The sequence below is a fragment of the Synchiropus splendidus genome, chromosome 9 (assembly GCF_027744825.2).
Source record: "Synchiropus splendidus isolate RoL2022-P1 chromosome 9, RoL_Sspl_1.0, whole genome shotgun sequence".
Classification (NCBI taxonomy): Eukaryota; Metazoa; Chordata; class Actinopteri; order Syngnathiformes; family Callionymidae; genus Synchiropus; species Synchiropus splendidus.
Genome location: NC_071342.1, coordinates 12,852,275 through 12,870,917, shown reverse-complemented (window position 1 = coordinate 12,870,917; position 18,643 = coordinate 12,852,275). Strand labels below are relative to the sequence as shown.

The window sequence follows — 18,643 nt, the reverse complement described above, 5'->3', positions numbered from 1 at the left end:
TTGCTGCATTCAAGTGGTGTCGGAAGTTTTTTTTGTTTTTTCAAATTACATTGCAACATTCAGAATTATTTTGCAAACAGATTAGCGCTGAAAACAACACGAAAACTACACGTCACATGACCAAGGCGAGCTTTCATCAATTACATTTTGTTAAAAAAAGTTGTTTATATATGTGTATTTTTTTAAATATAAAATTAATAATAATAGCTATTACTCAACAATTTCTCACAGGATATTAACAAAGGAGTATATGAAAAAAGCAAAACACAAAGAAAATGTTAGAAAAATGGATGTTAAAAGTAAAAAATAGCAATAAAAGCTTGAATGAAAAATGTGATTATTGCTCACTCACTTCTTGGAAGTGTCATACGTAGGTCCAGAATGCTGTTCATCGCAGTAGCCGCACAGAAGGACCCCAACATTCCCTTCATTCCAGTGTTTATCAATGTTTTAAATTAGCATCCACCTGAGGCTGAGAGTCCCGGGATGTCACAATATTTGCAAGTTCATGGTTTCGGGCGAGAGCATAACGTGCCTGTCTCTAGGCTCCGCATCTGTGACTGAACTCTTGGTTTTATTTTAAGAATTTTCCAGCAGCTCATGGCAGCAGCCACAGGTCTTGAAATGCAGCAGCAGAGAAATGTAATCATAATCAAAGCGCAGTCTCACCGACTGGCTCTGAACTCCACCCGGGCGTAGTCAGGCGATCCGTGCCCTCGTGTGACACTGCAGCTGCAGGTCCTGCAGAATCGGATCCTGCTCGGGTCGCTCTGTGATTACAGGTGATTGATTTGGCTCCGGACAGGCACCGACATCACAGCATTAATCTCCTTGCTTTAACCCAGATTGACCCGCTCTCTGTCACATCACTGGGGCAGCTACATATAGTGGCTTATAGTGCAGCGTTGTGGGTGTTGATCAAAATATGCATTGGTATGTCACAGTATCCATGGGCTTACTATTTTTTTTTTTTTCGTTTTGATTTTTTTTTTTACTTTTAATTTTATTTTTGCTAAGAACATTATTGGAAGCATTAACATTGTTGCTATTCAATTTTATATGAAAACATTGAGATAAATAATGCATGGTGAAGTCAGCTGAAAAACATAATAGTGATCCATAGTTAAACAGAGGAAAAATAGAGCGTGATGCAGTTCGTCTGAGATATTCTCACTCGTTGTTCTGAGAGGCATCTTGACTGTATAAAGTATGTTTTCTATGTACATGGTGAGACATTGAATCGCTGAAAGAAAATGCTGAGACTGCATTTCTCATCAGCGCCAAAGTGCCAAATGTTATATCCAGGATTGGTGTTGACTGTTCCAGAATAAATGTGTTGTGCGACTGGGTGATCCAAAAAACTGCAGGTCAGTTGTGAAATGATCCCTTCTCAGTACTGTTCAAGGTGCGCACACCATGCCATGGCAGGTGAAGTGTTCCTGATGTTCGATTCATCCGTTTGTGTTTCGGGGTTCTCTCAAGCAGCGTTCGGATTTTGTTCCATACGCTGGGAATATCTCCTCGTAGGAGAGTTTTCTACTCTTTTTGTGAGTATCACTGATAATTGTAAATAATATAATATAATTTTTATCATAATAATAATAATAAAAACTGTTCTCCCAAACCACATTAACTGACAATATGTAGTGGTGAGTAATAGGGGTGATTTAACAATATTTGCACTATTTTAAGTAAATTAGAAGCAGTCTGTGGGACCATCCTCTGCACAAACTTCTAATCGTACTTGGTACGCACCAATGGCGAAAGTCAGCCCATTGATCTTTCATCACCTTTCGGAGCTGTGTTTCAAAAATCGCCAGCATGAACGACCTTGACCTCGTCGTCCACAAGTGCCTGCATTCAAATTCAAAGTGAGTGTCAAGGCTGAGCAACCATGAGAACACAATATTCTGCTGTGTGAGAGAGAGAGAGAGAGAGAGAGAGAGAGCATGAACTTACTGCTGTTTCCATGGAAGCCTTTTTGATTGCAGATTTACGTGCTGGTCCACACAAGAGCGATCAATAACAATTCACATGCTTCAACACAGAACTGAGCGCTGAGTAATAAGGAAGTATGTTTCATTACTCTTAAATAGGATTTTCACTAATTTCACTTTTGTCACCGAGCGTTACCCCCAGCCGACAGAGGCGATAACAAACAAAGCTGCTGGTGCTTAACTGCAGGTGTGACTTGTTATCATTCCTGCCTTTGACACTGCAGTTTGAATTCCATGATCTGACTTGGTCTACTACTGGAGTCGCTAAGTTTAAAAGTGCCATTTAAGTATTTCCTTTGGAAGAAAAAAGGCTGCCTCTGTATTCAGTTTTTTGGATGGAATGTCTTGATCACAGCAACCTGTGCCTGACTGCAGACAAACAAACTGAGAACATGCCCCCTGGTGGTTTGATGGTTAACCCTCCAGGCACTACAAGAAAACCTGAGGACCTAACGTGAACTCTCTACCCTGCCAGGAGATTCATCTGCAACACCCCTCTTCCTTCACTGCTGGTTAACAAAACAAGTGTCTTCAGTGTTCAATACAATCATCTGCCTTACTTTTTTTTAGGAGTTTGTGTGTGTTCAGGTTATTCACAACTCCTGCCCCGTATCAAAGAGAATTCTTCCATATCAAAAGAAACAGCGATCTGAAATATACTTCTGTATAAACATTGATTCAAAGTGTAACAACAGTTTTCAGAGTGATAATGATCATGATGATGATGTAAACTACCCCTCAGGTTTCTTCACAGGCTTATTGTTGTAAGAAACCATAGAAAACATGCTGGCAAAGCTCTCCAGTCGGCACAGGAAGATTGGCTGGATTCGCTCTGAAATGCCACATTTGGAAAATTTCTCTGAGCCATCATTTCATATTTGGGACATTATTACCATCGCTCCTGTTCCCTCCAGCAACAATGATGGCTGCCCGCCGCCTCTGTGGACCACTAATGAAGGAAAACTTTTAAAAAGCTATTAATTAGCCGCAGCTCTCATAACCCTCCAGGGAGAAGAACTTGAATAAAGATAAATGCACTTAAAAAGGTCGGTCATCAAACCCCTAAATACACAGGAACAATTGCTGGAATAGGCTTTCAAAGGGTTCACTTACATTTTAAGGCATAGAGGGGAGCAAGGGTGGAATTGTTTTTGTCAAGGAAATGACTTCCCATGATCACTTTGGTCGATGATTTTCTTTATTTTTCTGCTGAAAATGCACAATCCATTCAGCCGCATCATGATATGTAGGATGAATTGTTCATAAAAATGAGTGAATTTCAGAATCCAGAGGGGATAAATGGCTCGGCTTAGTTCCTTTTCTTGTTCAAAGACCAGGAGAGCAGTTGAACAATGCGATAACAGCACAAAATAAATTTTAGATATCCAAATCAATGGCCTCCAGATGCGTCCAATGATTTTTTTTGTGATTCCCAGTACAGTGGTACCTCACTTTTCGAACGTCCCGGAATTCAAACAAATCAAAGAAAAATTTCGAGATTTTTTTTCCCCTCGGATTTCAAACGAAAATCCAGAACTCTAACACCCCGAAAAAAGCCGGAAAAAACATAACGTGCACGGACCGATCAGCTGACCCACGACGCACTTTGTTATTGTGTGTAACGCTGCCTCTGTATGCAGACGTGTCCCGTTAGCTACATTTACTGACTGTCTTTTCTTCATATTGAGGTGTAAAACCTTTCCTGTCTCCACACTGGACCGTGGTAGAGTGTCACAGGGGAGGTGCTGGCGCGCACTCCAGGGTTTGATGTCCTGTTGTGGGCTGGAGCTGGGACAGGGATGAGGCGAGTCTGGGACAGAGCGTTACTTGGTTTATGACTTTGTCACAGCCAAACTGCACAGAAGCGCACATTCAGAGCTGGACACACACCGGGCACCTCTTCACTTCTGGAGAGACGTCACTCACTCGGCAACCCCTCCCACATGCAGCGGCCACACACATAGAGGAACAGCGCACCTGCAGCAGACACTCTACATTCACTCCTACAAAAGCCTATTTTAAGGCTTGGAACGCATTATTGCTTTTTCCATTCATTGTAATGGGAAAAATCGATTCAGATTTTGAACAAATCGCTTCTTGAACGGCCGTCTGGAACGGATTGTGGTCGAGAACCCGAGGTACCACTGTATTCGCGACAACATGAAGCTTTTTTATATATATATATATATATATATATATATATATATATATATATATATATATATATATATATATATATATATATGCGACATAAGTACACCAATATCCTGGCTATAATACTGAAAATAATCATGAGCAAGTTTGGATCAAAGCGAGTAGTCAGAACAGAAAATGGGAACATCCAAATGACTAAAAAAATAGATTTTCACACTTTCACAATCGGATTATTGGTCAAGACATGTGGAGCTGCATGTACCAGCTATGGAGATACAATCTTCTAGCACAGAGGGTCAGACTAAAACTATACAACTAATAAGTTGTCATTTTGTGTCGTTTTTTTGTCCTGTAACCGTTTTAGCCAGTATTAGTTCAACAGTAAACACAAGAAATTTTTGTTTCTTCTTTTCGTTTGGCAATTTAGTACTTCCCTCAGAATTTGTTGAAAGAAAATTCAAAACATATTTTGAAATAAATTTTCATCTTCAAGGTTTGGTCCATAGTTTTATTATGATTTCTACGCAAATAAAATGCATGTACAATAATTTTTATCGGGTTCGAGTCATATTTACACTTCTTAATATTCTTGCTTCCACTGAACATTGTATGGTTCATTTCGTCCTTGTAACTGAAGATTTTTTTTTTGTCACATTTCGTAGTCATCGCCGCCTTTCTTTTGGCATGATGGCACCTCGCAACAGTCATAGTTTATAATGTGGTCCTTTAGGAAATGTAACTGCCCATCTCTGCTCTTGCAATACGTTTGTGGACGGCAGCGCAGCACGACCTTGGATTATTGAGAAAAACCAAGAAGCAATGGCTCTGCTTTACATGCCCTTTTTTTTCGCCATATAATGGATTTAATGCATACATTTAGTGCATTTCTCACTGCTCTTTAGCGTACGTGCGAGGACATGACGGCGTATTTCCATAGTGACTGTTATTTATTATTTATCCTACCTGTCATACCTGATGGATCATATAGGAAAAGCTGGCCTCATTTATTTTAAGACAGCCTTTCCAACATTGTCTCTGGATCGCTTGAGAGAAACATTGATTTCTCTGTTTTCTCAGAGACATTGAATTATTTTATCTACCGTTCTATCTGAGTTGTCTTTTAATCAGATGTATTCTGTTTAATATTCATATTCCTGTTAACAATATTTCAGCGGCAGAAGGAAGAGAAGTGGGTTTGTAAGGCTCATTATGAGCAGAGATGAAGGTTCAGAAAGCATATAGAAGGAACTGTGCCTTTTATCTCCAAATACTTCCTGGCTTATGGCGCACCATCTTTTCACATCAGTAGATAGGAGCTGAGACGAAAACTCTAGAGATCAAACAGACAAAGTTAATCAGAAAAGAGACAAAAAGACATGCGTTCGGATCCGACAAACCTGCTCCTCGTTCTATCTCGCTTCTTACACCCCTCCCTGAAGCTTCTCCCCCTGGACTTCAATTGTCAGTCCTGAGAAGAGAAATACCAGTAGGTGAGGTGAGGGAGAGAAGACAGAGTGGGAAAGAGGAGGAATAGGTGACAGGCACTGACAAAGGGACATACGCTTCGTTAGGCTCAGTGCAGAGTAACAGCACCATGGGGACGGCACGGAACAATATCCTTACTGGAGAAAAATAGAAAAATAAAAGATGGGGCAGCATTGACAAGCAGAGTAAATAATATTTGTCAACAATTGAGTAATGGCCTGGAGAGGAACAAAAACTGCTCTGAGACGAAACAAAGGCTGCTTGTCTCGGTAGGAAGCGGCGTCTGCGCAGCGTCACGTTTGAGGAAAATTGTATCACTGACAATTCACAAATAATAAATAGAATGTTGGAATCCAAGTGAAGGAGAGATCAATGTGTTTAGCGTGAGAGAAACAAAAAGGTTGGTCAGTCCTTCTGAACGATTAAAAACAAAATCTGCCAAAATAAATGCACTTTTTTTTTAGGCGTATCAATATTCTTCTGCTTTGATTTTGCAGTAGTTGATGCCATGATAGTGCTGGGTAAGCAGTGAGGCAACTCATCCCTCCACCTGAAAGACACTCGTTCAATCAAATCAATACATCAAGAGGAGTTGTGCTGGCTCACTGCAAAAAAGTACGGATTTTGAATTTGCACTGCTTCTGCGAACATTTACTGCCATCCATTCGGTAGTTCTGAATAGCTGTCTCATGGTTGTACTTACCAGCTGTCGTCCAATGATCAGTAACGTTTTCTGTTGTTAGCTAGTTTTGACCTGAGCTGAGTGTGTGAGCTGCAGAAGTGAGACGCCCTCGGGTGACAACAAACCGGCAGCAGTGAAAACAAACAGAAAACAAAGAGAAAGTTGATGTGACTGGGTGTTTGGTGACCTTAGAATCTCATCTCAGATGCAACTGTAACTGTCCACAGCTTTGTGCAGGATCATCTGGTGGTTTGGAGGAGGACAAAACCAGTCTGAAGAAAGACCCAAACCAAAAGCCCAGATGGTACAAGTGTTTCTTGCTGACTGAATTTGCTGGGTGATGCCTCCTCAGTGAGGTGCTCTGGGTGTGTCACAAACACTGCGACAGGCAAGTGAGAGTGCATCTCAGACTTGGTATTCCTGAGGAAGGTCAAAAGGAAGTTTGAAGGACAACGGAACTCAGCCATGGCAGCCTGTGTAGACACCAGACCTTCCTGAGGGGCTGTGTTTGTTGGCTTTGCAAATTCTGTAATAACCCGAGGATTCAACCCTCAGGTTATTTTTGTCTCCCACCAAAACCATTTGCATTAGCCAGAAGCCTTTTGGCCTCTGTATGGGACGTGCTCAACCGACCGATTCAATGTATGAAGGAAAATCATTGGAGTGTCTCCATTTCCTTTCATGCAATACGTACTAGTCAACGTGACGTGAAACGCTTTCCATCATTTAACCAGGATTGAAGCTAAGTTGAAATGAAGGCCCAGCAGTGATGCTGTACAAAACTTTCCATTGCATTCATACAAGGGGTGCAACTCCAAAAAAAAAAAAAACCTCCATCATCATGTGTTTTGAACTGCTCCATTGATAGATGTTTGTTTTGACTTGTTTTTTGAACCAATACATTTTCCTGGAATGTATTCATCTGAAATCTATGTGTTAAAGTTCCACCCTAATTTCTATTCTACTTTATTACAACTTTTCAAATATATAATATTACTGGTTTTGTTTACTTTTTATCTGTAGAATCAAAATCAGAAAAAACACTGGGATACTTTCTGAAGTGGTAATCTTTTTTTCAGGAATTAATCAAAGCCAAGTACTGTACACTGTATCAGCAGCACCTTGCGGTGGCCTCAGGTTTTTCTATTTCCGAGCCACTTTAGAGGCCAAAAAGACAAATAGCATAATGCTCATGCTGATTTCCATCATGTTTCCTGATAAAAACTCGATGAAGCACTTTAGAACATTGTAAACACAAAAACAATGTGACTCACTATATTTAAACTGTGAGTCTCCGTCTTCCAGTGGCTGCTGATTTATTCCGAGGTACAAACATGGAAACAAGAGTGCTGTGAGCTATGAACGCGGCATGAGTAAACGTTGAGTCACATAAGCAACATACGTTTGTGACAGTTTGCATAAGAAAGTCAGTTTTGTTTGTTGACAGGGATGCAGTCTTCATGTTTGTTAATTGCTCAGTCAGTGGATTCCGTTACAGCTGAGACTGGCAAAATTCAACTTGTATTTTCAAACAAAGTCTGTTGGGAATATGTCAGCGACACTTATTGTTACATTTATGGTGGTGTTCTAGATTGTTATCTGGGTCGATCTGGTTGTGTTGTTCATCCAACTTGGTTTTAGAGTTGAAGAAGATGCTTGCCAACCTGAATGCAACTGAATGCAGGTTTAAACCATAGCTTGCGACTCCTTTTGTCACCTCATTTAACTAGTATACAGCTCCTCAAGTGACCTTGCATGTCACACAGGGTATGTACCTTAAATTCCAGACTGTAGAGTGCACCGGAATATTAGCCACATCCACTAAATTTAAGACGGGGCTGCACTCTTCATGTTTGTTAATTGCTGACGTCAGAGGAAAATAGATCTTGTTCGTATTTCAGGCTTATATATGAACAAGATCTACTTTCTACAGTATACAGTGGTGCTGTCTATGACAGATCAGTGGTGCATCCAGCTAAAAAATGCATGAGGATCACTTCTAATTTTGAACTTTGAACTAGTTTGAAAACAGGGTCCAGCATCGATACTGACTCATGAAACAAACTCGGGAATTATCTGAACTTATGAACACCTTTTATACACATTTAAGAGCTTGAAATGCTCTGTTTTCACCCGTGTGTCTGAAGTTCCCACACCACAGCCGGTCTCAGCTGCTTCTTCCCGTCTTCGGTCCTCCAGGAGATCGGCTTTGTTGGCGGAGATGCGGACATGCGGGTGAAAACAACGCACTCTTTAGCCTGTAAAAATCAAAATGTTACCCACGTTGTTGTACAGTATGAACTGCAGGGCTCAGACCGTGAGAAACAAGTAGCAGGCATAAATGACTACTTCATAGAACCATGAGTGAAACATGTGACCATACCAGGTGCGACACATACAGGGCTCCTGCCCAGGACTCTTTTCAAGTGGAGGGGATTTTGCGATGTCGGGAGTTTGACAGGACATATGTGTGGGGTGTCTTCCTTGATACAAGAGTCCTCTCGACTTAGAAGTGAGACAGTGTTGAAGCAGCACTATGCCCAGCAAAGCAAGGAACATACCTATCAAAACTGAGTTTGTACCACATTATCAATGACTGAAAATCATTTTTCTGGACAGAGGGCTGCACTTGTCTGTTTTTCTTTTCTTTTGTTTCATAAATCTTTTGTTTCTACAGGCAAGTGATAAATGCCAATTATTTGAGGTTATCAAATAACAAAATAGACAAAAAAAAAATCTTCAAAATTCCTCCTCCTCCTAATCCTGTATCCGCCACCTCCTGTCTGACCCACTGTGCAATTGTTCCTGCCAATACTGTCGCTCATACACCACACAATTTCATCCTGATATAGATCCTCTACTTTCATGTTCACTATTTCATGCCAGCGTAGCGCCATTATGTATCATTTAATATGTCATGTAGGCTTGAGCTACCTTATGTTTTACAATCGCGAGGAAAATCCAGCCTCATATTCCCCTGCTCATGTGCTCATATTGCACAACGGCCAATAAAGCTGTCAACTGACCAGAAATAATAGATTCTCCAGTTACTTGAAGGTCTGTTATGTGGAGCCACTTTGGTTTCACTGTGGATTATGAAGGAAATAGCAAGGGAGCGGTGGATAAAAAATGGCAGTCGCTATATTTATTGCTGCAGATACTTGGAGATAGGCTATAGTGAAAGGCTTAGAATGTTTGAGACCCGGCACGTTGGTCATTGCATACTTCCTACTGAGAGCCATGCTTTTGTTCTGATTGGCTCGAATCAATGCTACTTGCAGAAAAACCCTGGTTTATTGTTTTCTAATGTTTGAGCTGGCACCTCAGGAGAGACGGGTCAGGCAGGATTATTGAGCCTTACATTTATTGAGCACCACACGTTATCATCACGGTCACCTTGGATAATTTATACTTACATTGAATATGTGTCATCATTTGTTTTTAGATACACAGTTAAAAATATTTCACCTATTAATTGTTTCAGGATGTTTTGACATCATAACCATGATCAGCATGCTTGAGCAAGATTAGCAAATGTGCGCCGCAGAAATGTCCTTCATCAGTCTTAACAAGATGTTCCTCCTTAATTTGGTTAGAGCCTCATATTTCCAGGTCACCTGTTGACAAGCTGGACCTCCAAGTCAGCTTAGAAACTGCTTTGTCAAAGAGCGGCGTATTAAGCTCAGCGTGGCCTCACTGCAACAGAGAGATGAGGATTTGGTTGGTGCAACAAGTACAGCTTCCACACATGACTCCAGTGCACAGCAAAGCAAGCTAAGCGAATGACTCCAACCAGCTCACACAGGCATGTTAATGTCCCACACAAACTGTCCAAATGTAGCCGGTTCCAGCAGGAGCAGTGACAGACAATTATCACCATCATTGTGCAATCTGAGCTAGTTCATCTGGGATGTTTGATTTTCATTCACTTATGTCTGGAAAACGGCCTCATTTGAATTGCTCTCCTGAAAGTTTATTTTTCCCTGGCTGTCCATTTGATGCTCACTAACATGCAGTGAGGGGGTTTTTTTGCACGATAGCCGCCTAAAAAACCCGGATTTTGAACCGAGGAGGAAGAAAAACGCAGGACTTAAATGATCAGAATGAGTTTATTTATTCAAGAGGCAAACAAGTTCAAGGGGATTAGACTGTTCAGCATTGGGATACTGGCAAGAGGGTTGTTGTACAGACCATACCAGGCAGCGCCGTCCAGACGAGGATGAGGCTAAAGATAAGGTCCAGTCAGGGTCCTGGATGCAGGCAGGCGGGTAAGAAACCACTATAAAACTAGTCAGCAAAGCTCCTAGATAACCCATCCTCACACTGGCGTAATATATTGATGTTGGTAAAGTGGACTTTTGCATCCTATACTGAGCCTTCCACATTGCAAGTTGCATTTCAATGCAGTATAAAACATTTTCCTTCCTGTGTAGCATTACAATTCTCTCCTCTACTTGCGACCCCATCTGGCCTTCAACCAACCATGTCCTCCACCCCTGTCCCCTTCATGTACTCATTTTTAATTTTGCCCTTTATTATTATTAACTATTTTTCTATGAACAAAAAAAAGAATTGCTTGTATAGAATCAAAATTTATATTACGTCCAAAGAAAAAATGTATAGATAACGCAAAAAAATAAGGAATTTCACCAGAACATCAGGTACAAATGGATGTATAAAATATGTGAGAAAAATAAATACATTCAACATCAAATAGTCTGGCTTCCACAAAGAGACCATACATCGTGGTTGTCTATAGGAATTGACTGAATAAATGTCAAGGTCCAATGCATTCATCCATCCACGTGTCTATGAAAAGGTTGCAAAAGTTTGAACGATAGTGACATGTTCAAACATACTTCTAAAAGCCGATAGGTTTGCGGCTGCACTCTCACCTGACCTTGAAATGAAAGGCATCAGTCCTCGACAAACAAAAACCTTTCTCTCTATCTGCTTCACAACAAACTGCCAGTTTATCTTTTTTTCCTACATTTACATTCTGAGCACTGAACATGAGGAACTGCAACATTTCCAGAGGTGTGGCCGTCAGCTGTGCAGGACTAGATGCCAAGCTGGAATCCATCTAGTTTTCATGAGCTGGAGTGCAGCATTGTAATCAACACATTTAATTAGGTTGTGTTGCTGGATGTGTCTTAGTTCCTCTGAGTCCCTGATTACATTTTTAAGCACGCCACCTCTGCTTGCTGCTGTTGAAAAGATGGATGGCAATTTACATATCATTATGAAAAGTCATCATCTACATGCGTGTGAGGACAAATGTTTTTGTCCGTCCGCCACCCTGACAATTATCTCGCGCCACTGTTTGTGAAAGCACATCACAAATACGTCTTTGTCACTTCTGGTTGCACAAATGTTTCTTAGCTTTATTTAGAACTCTGAAAACTTCTATTTGACTGTTAAAATGTGCGGGGTTCTTTTTTTAGGTCAGGAGCAGAACTTTGGCAGCAGCTTTCTTCATGTGTTCCTTCAAGACGGCAGCTTGGTTGCTCAGCTCGGATGTAACAGCAGTCGGGTTTTGACTGTAGCATCGATCCAAAGCATAAATACTAACAGATGGGCTCCAGTGAAAATACGGTAAGAACACTTTTGCATATTTTGGTTTGAAAATCTGAAGCATTTTAAGACCCTGAGGTCCATATTGTCTTTGTGGAAATACATGGATTCTTGAGCAAAAGTTGGTAAGTTAGTGAGATGGGTTGGTTGCGGGGGTGGGAGGAAGTAAGGAAGGAAGTGAGCGAGGGAGGGCATTAGGTAGGGAGGAAGGGAGAAAGGCGGGGGTAGGAAGGAAGGAAGGAAGTGAGTGAGGGAGGGAATTAGGTAGGGATGAAGAGAGAAGGGCGGGGATTGGAAGGAAGGAAGTGAGCGAGGGAGGGCATTAGGTAGGGAGGAAGGGAGAAGGGCGGTGGTAGGAAGGAAGGAAGGAAGTGAGTGAGGGAGGGAATTAGGTAGGGATGAAGAGAGAAGGGCGGGGATTGGAAGGAAGGAAGTGAGCGAGGGAGGGCATTAGGTAGGGAGGAAGGGAGAAGGGCGGGGGTAGGAAGGAAGGAAGGAAGGAAGTGAGCGAGGGAGGGCATTAGGTAGGGAGGAAGGGAGAAGGGCGGGGGTAGGAAGGAAGGAAGTGAGCGAGGGAGGGCATTAGGTAGGGAGGAAGGGAGAAAGGCGGGGGTAGGAAGTAAGGAAGTGAGCGAGGGAGGGCATTATGTAGGGAGGAAGGGAGAAGGGCGGGGGTAGGAAGGAAGGAAGGAAGTGAGCGAGGGAGGGCATTAGGTAGGGAGGAAGGGAGAAAGGCACGGGTAGGAAGGGAGGAAGGAAGGAAGTGAGCGAGGCAGGGCATTAGGTAGGGAGGAAGAGAGAAGGGCGGGGGTAGGAAGGAAGGAAGTGAGTGAGGGAGGGCATTAGGTAGGGAAGAAGGGAGAAGGGCAGGGGTAGGAAGGAAGGAAGGAAGGCTGCAATAATGACTAGTTGCCAACTTGAAGAATGCACTGACTTGTGTGATTTTAGTGTTTTAAATAGTTTAAATGGAAAAAAATGTATGTACATTCTCATAAAAAAATGATTTGTGCAAGAAAAAGAATCATATTGACCATATTGATCATATTGTTTTCCAGTTACGAGTAATTTGTCTACTTGTCAGCATATGATGTGTATGGGTTGACACATGAAAACATGACTCGATACAATGTCTTGTAAATAGTATTAGTATAGTATATAGTATAGTAACACTATTATAGTATTATGGGTAGTATTATGGGTAGATGAGGTTTCATGAAACAGTGCCTTGATCTTCAGTGGCCAGTAGATGTTTCCTGTGAAATGTTTGGATTTGAACAAGTAATTCAATGAATCCTCACATCATATCTAAACCAATAGCGGTATCCAGTGGCCTATGAAAATTAGGACAGTGTTTCATCAACCCTGCAGTAGTGTTTCATGATACCTCATCTACCCGTCACTACTGTGATGTGCTGTTTTTAAATGTAACATTTGAATTGTTGTCCCTATGGTCCCGTAGCAATTGGCAACTATCTGTTGCAGCCCTAGAAGGATGGAAGGATGGGATGGAGTGAGGGAATCTAGAAAGGAAGGGAGATGTAAAATGAGTGGTAGGTTGGTTCATTGGTGGACACTGAGGAGAGAAGAGGTGGGCAGGGCGGAACAGGGGGTGTAGGTTCGTTGGTATGGATGGAGGGAGGCAGGACGGGACGTTGATAGGGAGTTAGGGCAGGTAAGAAGGTAGATCGGGGGGCGAGAAGAAGGTAGTTGGGTCGGTCGGTCAGTGCATTGGTAGAAATGTAAGTTGTTTGGGAGTAACAGTTTGATGTGCCAAAATCTGATTTCCAAAAATACCGTCATTTTGGCTCTTTAAGCATCAGACACTCCCTCGAGTTGAAAGCCTGTTAATGCCCAGCATTCCCGATCGGCAGAGACTTATTTCCATTATGTTATCAGCCAAGATGCACACATATTCCCAAGATATCCATATGTTCAGTGTAGTCTGAGAAGATGTGGCGGTTAGTTCTAGTCAGACCTGTTAAAGTGCAACTTTAAAGCAGCTGATGTAAGTGAGCGTTGCAGCTGGGGAAAAAATAGGGTGACAATACAGTAGTCGGTCAGTCTGTCAATGGGAGCATTGTACATTGCAGTGAATAGTTTTTGGCCTCAAATTTTCGTGTGGGCTGCATGAAGAGACCGCCTGTGGGTCATGTGTTGGAATCGTGCACAAGAAGAACATCAGCATGTGGTAAAGCGTGACAGTCCTGGATGTCCCTGATGTTTTCCAGTTTTCCACTACAGTCCAAAGCATTGCGTGAGTTAAGTGGAACAACCTCATGCGGTGCGGTTGAGAAAGCTGTGAGTAAACCGAAAGAGGATCTATTTATTATTAATATTCATCTCTACATTAACTTAAAAGCACATTTATATAGGTTAGATAAACTTTATAAACATCATCCGCAGTTTTTGCTTTCATCAAACAGATGTCCACTCATCTTTGAGATGCTTGTCAATGCTTATTATATTTCCAAAGAACACGCTGTATATGTGATAAGATGAAGCCGATATCGAGCAGTGTACTTGACAGTACATTGTCCACATGTGTATGTCCTTGGACGGAGCTTTCAGAGTGACCCTGAAGTTTCACGCTGTGTAGCTGAGACAAGATGATAAAATAATTCTCCAGTTTAAGCTATATCTTCCAAAGATCTGGTCTCAAACGTCATCGCCTTTTTCTGTTCACAGTGTTCGAGAGACATTTGACTTTCTGCGTGATTGTTCTCTGATGAGAGGAAGATTTTACGATGCCATCTTTGGGGGAAAATGCCTCTTCACTTTGTTGATTATCCACACTAGGGCTGTTTGTGCAGCATTTTTTATAATGACATAATTGCTGCCACAAGTAGTCGGATGGATGAGTGCGAAACAACACATTACAACAACATGGAGAGTCTATTTAAATGACATTAAAAACCCTCCAGTGGGTGGTCGACGCAGCTGCTGCAGCTGTTCCTTGCTCTGCCACTGTGAGCCAGGTAATGTGCTGACAATGTACACAGTTTGTGCATTCGTAAATTGAGCATTAAAACCCCTGATGAGCATCACTCGTGTCGGGTTTCTTAGTGTACAGCAGGGTGCTACTTTACTATTCCGTCTTGCTAGTGAAAGCTAGCGTGATATCATTTGAATATATCATTTAAATTGATGACTGAAAGACAGTAAGATGAATGTGCGTAGGTAAGTAGTTCTGATGCTATGAGCTACAAATCGCTATAAATTGGTTTGAAGTCCAGAACAAATGGTTTTGTGTTTTATTTTCGGATCAATAAATCAATCAGAGCTCTTTTATTTTCTACTGTCAACTGTCAAATCAAGTGGAAAAAAAACAAAAACAAAAACAAGCTACAACTGCAGTTGGACGCCATGCTGTAAGGAATGATTTACCGTTTTGTTCCCGTCCAGAATGTGAACGAGTGTCCCTGAGCGGCCTCCAATTTGGAAATTGAACCGGAGGAGAAGGTGGATACGATCAGTGCATGTGAATAAGCTGTTGGAGATGAGTTGAGAATGGGTTCAGACACGATGGTGAGAACTGAACTCTGTGAATAAAGTGTTCTGTCATATAATACAATAGTATGTTTACCTCCTGCTGTCTGATTCATCAGATGTTTGAATTGCATCAGAATGCCGCACATTCCGTGCTGTGGATTTGAACGGCAAGTACAGGGCTCAAATGCGCTGATACAAGCAGAATAGCAAAACAAAGATAAAGTAAATGTGATCCAATAAACAAAATATGGGGAAGGTTGTAACGTTTACTGGCAAGATTCACGTTTTGGCATCTGCTTCAAGACACCAGTATAATGGTTCTAGTAGTGCTGGGCTGATGAGGTTCATGACTCAATGTCCTTATTTTCACAGTAGGTAGCGCTCTCAGTTAAAACAAATGATGAAGGGTTTCTGAGAACATAATGTTATCTATGGGGCTCTGACAACAAGGACACTTTCATGAAGCTTCATGAGGGCAACACTATTAACAGGAATAACTGGATAAACAGGGAACAGAACATGACATCTGGACTAAAATATTAAACTAGGAATGCTCCGATTGATCGGTCACTGATCGTGATCGGCAGATTTCAGTGTGATGGTGAATGCCAATCACTACCTACCGATCACAACAACCAATCACGTGTGTCAGATGAAGCCCCGCTGGTTGTGATGCGGCCGCTCCTCCCTACTCCCTGCTCACTGGGCAGAAGCATCTCTGCTGTGCAGCTTCTTTCAGTCTGCCATAAAAAGTTTGCATCCTGCAGCACATGCACAAGAAAATTAAAATGAATTATGCCATTTATTGCCAGCACTTGCTGGAGAACAGAGAGTTTTCAGGGCTCATGAAAGTGAGACCACAGGATCCTCAGCAGCCGTTAGCTCAGCTGATGCTTAGCAACACCCGACTTTCTTTCTCAGGTGTCTTTTACGCAGAGACAGAAATGAGTGGAACCATTGCCGTTTTGGAGTCTGGTGCAGCATTCGTTAGCCACCTGAATCTGAAACCTTTGAAAATGTCCGGAGTGGGCACTTTCATGAATGCAGTGCTCTCTGTCTCGGAGTCCAGCTACAGTATGTAAATATTTCACAGACATAGCAAAGTCGCAACAGATTCACCAAACTGCGACGTCTGGCAACAAATGAAATGTTTTTCAGTTCAGTCCTTTTGACATTTTTTTCCATTTTGCCTCTTTGAAGAGGTACATAAAAATGTGGCTGAATTAAAATGACTTAAACTTCATTTTTTCACACCATCTACACAAAAGGATCATCATTTTGATGACAAATTTATTGTCCATCCATGTGATCGGTGTCGGTGATCGGTGGTGATCAGCAGGCTGGCTGATCGGTATCGTGATCGGCAGCAAAAATCCTGATCGGCGCATCCCTATATTAAAGTCCAGCAGCTGAAGGCTTCTAATTGTATAATTTAATTGTATTCTTTTGTATTATTTTCATGAGTCACAGCACTGTTAAATAAGTTTGGGCGCTGTCCATGGTCCTGAATGTCTCTCTAAACCTGCTGCAAACCAGGAACTACCGTACACCCCTGATTCAAATAGCTGTGTCTCCATCATTCTATCCCGTTTTTTATTGTACAAACAGTCTTGGTATATTAGAAACACCCTCCACATTTTTCTCCGTTGTGTAGGCTTCTTTAAATTAGTCAAAATAGTCTGGAAAATGAAACCTCCCTGAATTAACTTCACAATGTTGCTTCAAGATACTGTATCTGTAGATATGGCCATATATTTATGGTGATCTGTCACATCGATTTTATACTCTAAAGACAGTTAGTTCGCCGAATTGCAATGGGGCGGATGAAGAAGGCAAGACAAAAGGCCACTGGTGGCTGTTCTGTGCTGCCGTATCATTGCACAGCGGGGTGTGCGCAGAGGGGAAGCGATGTCATTTTTCATTTGGGGAGGACATGTTTGTTGTCGGCGAGGTATTTGATGTTGGTGTGTTTTCCTCTGGGGATGTTTTGGGCAATTCTGCTATGATTAAATTTCAGAGTGTCAGAATCCAAATAGTCATTTGTGAGTCTCTGCACAATGCTGGTGCAAACCAGGTAAACATTTGCCGAGGATTTGTTGCAGCATCTGTGAGATTATTATGAGATATAGATTATTGTTATTACAGTATTACTCAAAGTGGAAGCAGCTACTGCTGCATCAGTAGTAGTTGCATTTATATATATACATATATATATATATATATATAGTTTATAATAGAAAAATGTCTAAGTCATATTAATAATTGATCATCAATAATATAAAAGTAGAATTATGATTGAATTAGAATAATTAAAATTAAAATAATTAGACATCATTTTGTTTCTCAAAAGTTTTAGAATAAATATCTATGAATTTATTTTCTATAAATGAGTATGTTGCAGTAACCCAGCTTCCCACTATTTATGCAACATAATTCTCTGTTCCGCTGAAATCATCGACTGCAGTAGGCAAGAATCTCACACGCTTTCATGCATGGCTTGTTATTGACAAACTGCAAAACTCTGCGGCAACTCAACCATCACATACTCTTCTGTGCCGTATTGACAAGTCCTCCCATAAAAGATTCATGCAGAAAGCAGGCTTGGCCCAACCTGCTCGCATGAAGATTCTTTTCTGAACCCCACTGCAGGGGAGCTTGGCTTTCACTGTCTAAGTGTATTGCTGGAGATATAATGGCAGAACAAGAGCTCACCACATTAATCGAGTCTCAACTGCCAGAGCAGAACTCACGCAGCCAGTACCGCAGTGCAGCGTGTGACCCGTTTCATGTGCCACAGTTTTGCGACTCATTGATTTTGAATGAGGAGAGCGTATCATGATCTTGTTGACTAAGAGGAGAACATTACTGAGGATGGTCATTAGATCAAGAGTAGAGTAGTTTGTTTATTGTTCTAAGACATACTAAGGAGCTGTACAGCAGGCATCCGAACATTTTACCCAGCTGAGGTGGATGCTACATTCGTTGGAGCCATGTTACTGGATACCATATTGCGTCCGCATATCGGAAGCTGCTGTGCCCAAGATTTATGAGAAGGTGGAAACTGCCGTTAAAACGTCGCTAAAACCAGCACACAGTCGCAGTCAGCTGTGTATAATTTGTTTACAAGAGCACTCTGCACACTTTATTTTCTTCACTGGGTTCAGTTATCTTGAGCACAAGTGCAATCTGTATAATATATGTTTCAGGTTGTATGTTCAGATCACTGTTTAAACGGACACGACAGTGTGAAAAGAAACCCGTT

At 41.6% G+C, this 18,643-nt stretch overlaps 1 protein-coding gene across 1 annotated transcript in view; it reads left to right on the top strand.

The window, feature by feature from the left end:
• The window catches only part of eys (eyes shut homolog), a 177,794-nt gene that overhangs the window by 115,970 nt on the left and 43,181 nt on the right, over window positions 1-18,643 (top strand). The window contains exon 38 of the mRNA XM_053876067.1: window positions 11,763-11,913. Coding sequence (XP_053732042.1) covers window positions 11,763-11,913 — 151 coding nt within the window. The remainder of the gene's footprint in view (window positions 1-11,762; window positions 11,914-18,643) is intronic.